Source organism: Rutidosis leptorrhynchoides, chromosome 8, assembly GCF_046630445.1.
Source record: "Rutidosis leptorrhynchoides isolate AG116_Rl617_1_P2 chromosome 8, CSIRO_AGI_Rlap_v1, whole genome shotgun sequence".
NCBI classification, from domain to species: domain Eukaryota; kingdom Viridiplantae; phylum Streptophyta; class Magnoliopsida; order Asterales; family Asteraceae; genus Rutidosis; species Rutidosis leptorrhynchoides.
The window spans coordinates 302,487,990-302,496,485 of NC_092340.1; the positions used below are offsets into that span (position 1 = coordinate 302,487,990).

Sequence of the window (8,496 nt, forward strand, 5' to 3'; positions counted from 1 at the left end):
AAATATGTAATTTGTTTTGATGAACACTTGCTAGATCGAATTTAGATGTTGAATTTGTGTATTGGGTGTTTGAGAGAAAAAGTTGAAGTATTAGATTTGGAGGAGGTGAATGAATAGATGAGGAAGAAGTTGACCATTTGACCTAGTCACATCTTTGGTCACTTGGTAACATTGGTCCCTCAAGTTTAAACGGGTGCGTGAATTACCTAAACGAAATATTTTAAAACGCGTATTAACGGAAGATGTTATAATTATATAACGGGCTTTAAATTAAATAAACATAAAGTAAATGGAAAAAGGCGGGATGTTACATCTTTGGCTTTAGTTAACCCGTAGACCTTCTCAAGATCACTTTTTGATAAGCAACTCCTTAGTAAGTCTACTCCTTGCTTGTTCAATGCTTCAAAATCAGTTTGGTTAACTCCAGTAAGATCAGTTTCATTTTCAACTTCTGAGTCTGACTTCTTGTTTGAATCATCATCTTCTGAATTTTCACTCTCAAAATCTGAACCTTCACCCATAAGAACTAACATCTCCAACTCTTCGACAATCATTTTACCCCATTCGTCTAGTTCTTTATCAGCATCAACCAATGTTTCTTTACTTTGATCAGCTTCTAGACTTTCTTCAAACACTGAGGTATCACCATATTTATCCTTCCAACTGTTGAAGTAGAAATCCTCTGACGATGTTGGTGAAACACTTCCAGATTCAGGTGTACGAGGAACTGAATCACGTGCCATCTTGAATTTGTCTTTAACCTGTTTCTGAATCTTCTCTTTCCGAATTGTTCGAGAAAATCTTTCAGCTCTTTTAGCACGAGCAGTCAGCTTCTCAACTAAATCCTGATCAATAACACAATATGCTTTAGATTCAGTGATCTTTGCCATGTTAGCTTTAAGTTATTGATCATCTACATTCAATTTGATAGATCAATCATCATCATCTCCATGAATGACAACCAAAGCTTTGTTAGGAGTCTCAGCTGTTTCTAGTTCATTTACTTTATCAGTAATGTAGATCTCATGCTTAGTAGTTTGACTCTGAGAACTGTAGTTTTGATTCTTGAATGGATTACGATTACCCTGCTTATTTTGTTTTGTGCATTGTCTTGAAAAATGACCTAATTCTCCACAGTTGTAACAAGTAACAGTATTCATATCAAAACCCAGTTTTGTATCTTTGGTCAGACTGATCGGTTTTCCAGTTCGCTCTTCGTAATCTCTTACTCTTCTCACAAGATTTGCCATACCCCACATAATATCCATCTTTTCTGCTTCATCTCTATCAAGTTGATGATAATCTTCTGTTGTTAGATGAATATTACCCACACGACCATCAAGATAACTATCATAAGAATTAACCAGGCTTGACAGTAAAGCTATATCCTCACTAATCTTTTCTTTCCCAACTTTCCTTATGTTTTCAATCTTAAGTGCAGAAAGAACATCTGATGCAGTCGGTGTAGATGACTCTGTAGTGTTGGAAGTAGGTTGTGATTGAGTATTGAGAGAACATGGTGAAACTTGTGGTGGATACGAAGGTTGTAGAATAGGTGCACTGCTAACATTCAAACCATACATATTCTGATTGTTCGTAGCAAAAGCTGTTTGAAATGGTTCATGAGCTGACTTAGGTGGTGTGTAACCATTTGGACAATACATTTTCATGTCTTGAACTTGTTTAGACCTCTTAACTTTGTTTAACAGCTCTAATTCTTCTTCCTGAAGTCTTGCAATAAACGAGTTCACTGTAGTAGTAGCAAGTTCTCCACTGGTTTTCATAGTTAATACAAAACCATTCCATTCTAAAGGTAATGCTCCAGCTAGACATGTTACTTTGTCTTTTTCAGCAATTGTCACATCATGCTTGTGTAGTTCAGCTAGCAAATGATGATATCTTTCAACCAATTCCTTAATAGATTCTCCGACTTGCCAGTGAAAACGATCAAACTCAGCTTTCAATTCTAAACCTTTTCTAGTTCTGTAAGATGTATTTCCTTCATTGAAAGTACGAAGTGCTTCCCATATCTTGAATGAGTTATCATGACACAGAAATTGATGGAAAATCGGACCATCAAGAGCACTTGTCAAGTTACAGTACATCTTTTTCTCCAAGTTATACTCTCCAAGTTCTTCCGAAGGCATATTATACAACGTATATAATTCATTTGTAACAGGTGAACGTGCCCATTGAAATTCGATTTCAATGTACTTCCAAAGCTTCGTGTCCTGACCATCAGACCAAATCTTAAATCTTGACTTCCAAGTGGAATAGTTATCCATATTCATTAACCTCGGACATTTCGTACCACTTCTGGATTCACTCTCAGCAAGGAGTAATTGTTGAGTCATATTCGTAATACTCTGAACTAACGGTGCAGCTAGCGCATAATCGTTTGAATTAAACATCTTGAAAAATCTTACTAAAGGGTAAACCGTTCGGTTCAGGAGATCAACCGTACGTGTCACTAATCAAGCGTGCGTGTCATAACTTAAGCATACGTGTGACTAAACTAATCAAAAGAACCAATCACCAAATCTCAGACGTGCGAGTCAGGATCACCAGTGTGATTACTCGTACGTGTCACTGCCACCCGATTGATCACTCGTGTGATCAAACTGTAGTCACTTAACCTCAAAAGGTTATGCTAAACCGTGCGTGTGAGTTCACGAGTGATGTCAACCGCCTGGTCAAACGCGCGAGTGAGCCAAAAATTTTGCCCCACTCGTGTGAGCTGCTGTTCACACTATCACTCAAAAACCCTAGAAATTGATGTTAAACCTCAATTTCTTCGTCCACAAGCTAGATTACCACTAAACTAACATAAACACACTCTCTAATCACAATTACACACATAAAAATGACTCCTTTTTGATCAAAATCACTCTTAAACTCAAAAACCCAAAATAACAAACTCTTTAATCACCAAAAAAATCACTAGATGATGTTGAAATCACAACCATCGCTCTGATACCAATGATAAAACATGACTAGAAACTTCGAAATCAACAGGTTTAATCTACACAAAGGCGGAATTAGTGAATCAAACCAATCTAGTGAATATTGTGCTTTTGGGGATTAATTTAGTCAAACCACAGCAATGAATTGTCTGATTAGATTAACACCTAGAGCTATTATTCACCTCTTGAGTGATTTGGGTTGAGAGAGAATCAGATATGGCTACCAGATCTGAGTGATGTGTGTGTAAAATGAAAGGCTTAACCTAAAATGAAGAACATAACACTTAAATACCCCTGCTGTTGAGTCAACCGCGCGAGTCAGCTGTCACTCCTACGAGTGATCTAGCTCAGCCGTGAGGGTGATCACTCACTCGTGTATGTTTAGTCAGATTAGATTTGTGGCTCAGCTCAGCTCAACCGTGCGTATGAGCTTGTCATCCGTACGAGTGAGACTTCACTCGTACGTGTGACATAGTCTAATATAGTCAATTATCCTTTTTGCGTTCATGTAGTACCTGTAATCACATATAAACACATTTAGGATAATAACGAGCGATCATGGTAGCCCATAAACTAAAGTACTAATCACAAACGTAAGCTAGATGTCTAGGGACTTACAGAAAATGCATCAACAAATGTGCACGTCATAACACAAACTATACTACCGATTAAGTACAGGCCTATGGGGTCACACACTTTAGCATTTAGACACCAATTATTATATATTGTTGATATATAATTTATAACCTATAATTTGAAAAGCATTATTTAATTAAATATGATTTAATTAAATTTATTAAAGAAATAGTTTGATTTAAAATATAAATATGATATATGATTTAAAAAAGATCTAAATATTATATCATCTTTTAACTAATACGTCCAAAACTTGAGACATAAATGATTTTATGGATATTTGATTCCCAAATAAATAAATAGATTTTATGGAGATTTGATTTCCAAATATTTAAATAAAATATGTTTGGCCGTAATTTTTGGGATAGACAATCAAAATGGATTCAAGGTCATTTTCATACTTTACAATTTGATAATAATATTTCCACTAGTGGAGTATATTTTAATCATTAAAAATCGTCATATATGTTTCATGTTTCTCTCTTACCTATGATTCAAGTTTTTTAGCTTTACCAATTTTTCATCTTGTTCTCTAAAAAGCTATCATTTTGGAAGTCCTTGAAAGTCACTGGACACTCGATTTTCTCAGAAAAGGAAAGAAGTTGCTTCTGTTTTTATCCAACATAGATGGTTCTTCATTTAGTTTATATTAAATAATCATGATGATGATGATTGTTTAAAGTTTAGACTAAGAAGAAGCAAACAGAAATTATAAATAAGAATACTTTGATATTTGTCTTGGCTTTTCATTATTAAGTAAACAATATGGGATATTGTTTATGGGTTATACGGACTAGCATTCGATTGGTGTTGCTCGACGTGTTGTGTGGATCAACCATAGAGTTATTCATACACTTTGAATATATATGTTTCAATCTAGACGTGAACAGTTGTTTCTGCTGTTCTTGCATCGCTCGCTAAAGGTATATCTAAACTCATCTTTGTGAATTATTTACTTGACAATTATTAGTGGTGTAATTGGATCTTGTTGGGATCGTTAATCGTGTGAATGTTTTACTTGAAAGTTTATATTAAAATAAATGATATTTATTTTAAAGTTAATAAAAGATGTTTATTTTCATGTTCCGCTACGTTTATAAAATTTAAATGTACACACGGTTTTCCATCACCTTGAATAAGTGAATATATTGATAATTACTAATTATCAAAATGTTTTAAGAGTTTTCTTTTTATGAATTTTTGGGACAAAATTTTCAATTTAAGGACAATCTGGATTATATAGTCTAAACCATAAGGACTAAGAGTATAATATTAGTCTTTATTTAAATTTTGATCATCATCATATCCAATTAGTTGACGAGATTTGGTTAGATCAACCAAGAGAGACAATAATTATTTTATAATCTTTTATATAATTAGGAGGATGTGTAGATTTATTTTCCATAAGTTTGGCACCTTTTTATTGTGTTCTATGTTATAGGCCAATACATATGTGATTCTTGGTTTATATTGCTTGAAAAATAGAAACCATAGTTTATTGTTTATCTCCATCAATATCGGTATTTAGCCTCAAAATTATTAGGATCTCCAATCAGGTGTTTCATCGATTCAATCTAATTATGGTCCACAAACCATTTCTAAAAAAAATTACACAACACAATGAAATGCATTTTCAACACAACTAGATATAATTTTCTCTTAATCAACATTTAATTAGGATTAATAACATATTTTTGCATATTAATCAACAAGAAAAGACAATGTCATTCACAGGAACTTTAGATAAATGCAAGGCTTGCGATAAGACTGTTTATTTTGTCGATTTATTGTCCGTTGATGGAATCACATATCATAAATCTTGCTTTAGATGCAGCCATTGTAAAGGCACTCTTTCGGTTTGTTTTCTCTTTCTTTTTCTTCTTCAATCTTTTAGATATTTGTAATCAGTCATCTATTCGTGCTAATTATTAATCAGATTTTTTTATGATAGCAAAAGTTTCTCATATTTTTGTTCTATGGGCAATGATAAATCCAACATTCAAAATATTAAATCTATCAAAACTGTGCAATAATAAGTTGTACTGTACAACTTCTTAGTGCATCATTTTGGTGGAATTATTATTTTGATTGTTGAATTTATCACATGCATCTTTTTCACATAAGTAATCATGTCAATTATGATCTTAAGAAAACTCTGTTTGACCTTCAAAATCCAACTTTGACTTTTATTGTATGACATTGTATTGCAGATGAACAGCTACTCATCCATGGATGGAGTTCTTTACTGTAAGCCTCATTTTGAACAACTCTTCAAAGAATCTGGGAATTTTAGCAAGAATTTTCAAACAGGTAAGATTTTTATTTATTTATTTACATTATGCATACATACCTATGTTTATAAGAAATTTCATGTTACTAATTTTTTTATTAATAATGTTTTTAATTTACATTTTTCATCCAATTTTAGCGGCAAAACCGGATAGAGAAAACATGGTAAGTTAATCACATACTTTTGTTATGTTCAATTTTGATAAATCAACTTTAGTTACTAAAAAAATTAAGATTAGAATGACTACTTAGAAATTTAATTGATGTTGTAGTCAAGGGCTCCAAGCAAACTCTCATCTATGTTCTCTGGTACCCAAGACAAATGTAGACAATGTAATAAAACTGTCTACCCCCTTGAGAAGGTTCGTACGTTTCATTGATAGATATATAATTTAGATGATAAAATTAAACTGCTAAACGGGTAAGGTTATTGATTTTTTATCTTTAGACTACCCTCATTCGGGGGCGGACCTAGTATATGCTCAGTGATAGCACGAGAAACCAGTAAGATGTAGTGGAAAAATTTTGGGGTTTTTATTGTAAATTTTTTTGGGTGACATCACTAAAATAAGTCATCTAGTAGAAATTTTGAATTTTTAACCAGTGACTACCATTCCTAGATCCGCCATTGCCCTTATTGGTTTCTGATTCTTTTCATAACCACCTCAATATATGTTGTTAACTAGGTTTAAACTTGAGACATACTGTGAGAATATCATCAAGACCCAACCGCCAGGCTATTTTTATTTGGGGATGGCTAGATGGTAAATATAATATTTGATCACAAATATGATGACAAAAATAAATAATTTTCTTCAATGATGAACAAATAGGTGACGATGGAAGGGGAACCGTATCACAAATCATGCTTCAAATGTGCTCATGGAGGTTGTCCTCTAACACACTCATCATATGCTGCACTTGATGGTGTTCTTTACTGCAAACATCATTTTGCTCAACTCTTCATGGAGAAAGGAAATTATACTCATGTCCTTGAGGCCGCAAATAGAAAGAGCAGTGCAAAACCAGAGGATGTTGCACTGGACCCACCACCGCCAGAGGAGGAAGGTGGTGGAGTAGGAGATAGTGGTGGTGGTGGTGGTATTGGTGGTGGGGCGGAGGAAGAAGAGAGTCAGCCAGAACAACCACCACTCGAAGAGGAGAAGCCGCAAGAAGATGAGCAGTCCTATCCTAAATATACTTAAAAATAGTACGTTATACATATACAAAAGTCTATATATTGGTTTCTTTGTTTATGTAATTTTCTCAAGACCTTTTATTTTTGTTTTCTTCACCATTGAAATTATGAGTTTTCAGTGGTTTTACTTTCGAAAACTATTTGTTATTCAGTTGGTAATCTATGATGTGTAATCTTTTAAACTTCAAAGATAAATCAATGAATTATTTTGAGGATATGTGTAATGTGTTTAATATCATTAGTTGTTACATGAACTTTCTGCATATAAAGATGTCTACGTGTGCATAAACTCAAAAGCAATGTACAACACAACAATACTATAGTAAATTTATAATCCATTAAAACTTTGACCAATATAATATGGTCACTACAACATATATTTAGTCTTTCAGTATTCATCTTCCCACAGTGTAACATGTTTTATCGCTCTTGTTTTGTTTTACTTTTTTGTTTATCAACAAACACACACACCCTTTTTGTCCACGAAAAGATTCGAACTCACAGCCTCAAAAGTTAATAAACTCCTTGATACCGCTAGGCATGAAGCCCTTTGGTCGCTCTTGTTCTGTTATCTATGATAGCTTTAAGCATCACGGGGTCATATGGTGGAAGAATAGTACAATTTCTGTCTGAAAAAACATTTCATTAATGTAACATTTAATCATGAGCGTAATCCATCTTCATGTATGAGCCAGCATGAGGCCTCACCCATCTCTTGTGCCTAATGAAGGAATAGTACAGAATTCACGGTCTTTTGAAAAATGACCAAACTACCCTCTATGAACATGAATTACACATACATACTCGGAAGATAAAAAAGAGAATTTTGAAATGCAATCTTACATTTGAAGTATGATTGTTGTCTCACTCAACAACAAAATTAACAAATTTGCATTTGTCGCGCTTTCTTTAAGAAAATTACTCTTAAGTGGTTCCAAGCCCCTTCCAAAAGAAGTGTAGTAATGGAGGCTACAACTTTGGCTAATCACATGCCGATATACCTAGCTACTTTTGTGAAGGGTAACTTTAGTTATGTGAAAATATGGACAAATTGCAACTACCTTTGAGGGAAAATATAAGGTTTTCCATGCTATCTAGGGATTGAGTATTATTTTTCCTCGGATGTACATGATATATTCAATGTATTTCATGACTGTTTTTACTCTTTTTCTGATCCGCCTCCATATATACTTTCAGTGAGATCTGAACATTTCCTGATCCACCTCCAAATATACTTTCAGTGACTTCTGAACCTTAGAGACTAGTGGGAGGAACTCAGGCAATAGCATTAAGAAAAATGTGACCAACATCTGAAACATCATTCTCTATCTTTATTTACTCCTTATGAAATGTCCCGTTCATATTGATTAAAAACGATCCATATTAATTGATTTCGTCGCGAGATTTTGA

General features: G+C 33.8%; 1 protein-coding gene across 1 annotated transcript; it reads left to right on the forward strand.

Annotated features, from left to right (window-relative positions):
* Positions 1-5,320: 5,320 nt before the first annotated feature.
* LOC139861384 (LIM domain-containing protein PLIM2b-like) lies at positions 5,321-7,255 on the forward strand. Its single transcript, XM_071849765.1, has 5 exons — positions 5,321-5,455; positions 5,810-5,909; positions 6,028-6,053; positions 6,161-6,250; positions 6,722-7,255. The coding sequence occupies exons 1-5, from the start codon at positions 5,321-5,323 to the stop codon at positions 7,091-7,093; spliced, it is 723 nt and encodes a 240-aa protein (XP_071705866.1). The 3' UTR covers positions 7,094-7,255.
* The last annotated feature ends 1,241 nt before the right edge of the window (positions 7,256-8,496 follow it).

Bases quoted from the DNA above. Each gene is read 5' to 3' on its own strand.
- LOC139861384 (XM_071849765.1), top strand. From the start codon at position 5,321: ATGTCATTCACAGGAACTTTAGATAAATGCAAGGCTTGCGATAAGACT. The intron at 5,456-5,809 runs GTTTGTTTTCTC...ATTGTATTGCAG, and splicing joins ATTGTAAAGGCACTCTTTCG to ATGAACAGCTACTCATCCAT. The intron at 6,251-6,721 runs GTTCGTACGTTT...ATGAACAAATAG, and splicing joins CTGTCTACCCCCTTGAGAAG to GTGACGATGGAAGGGGAACC.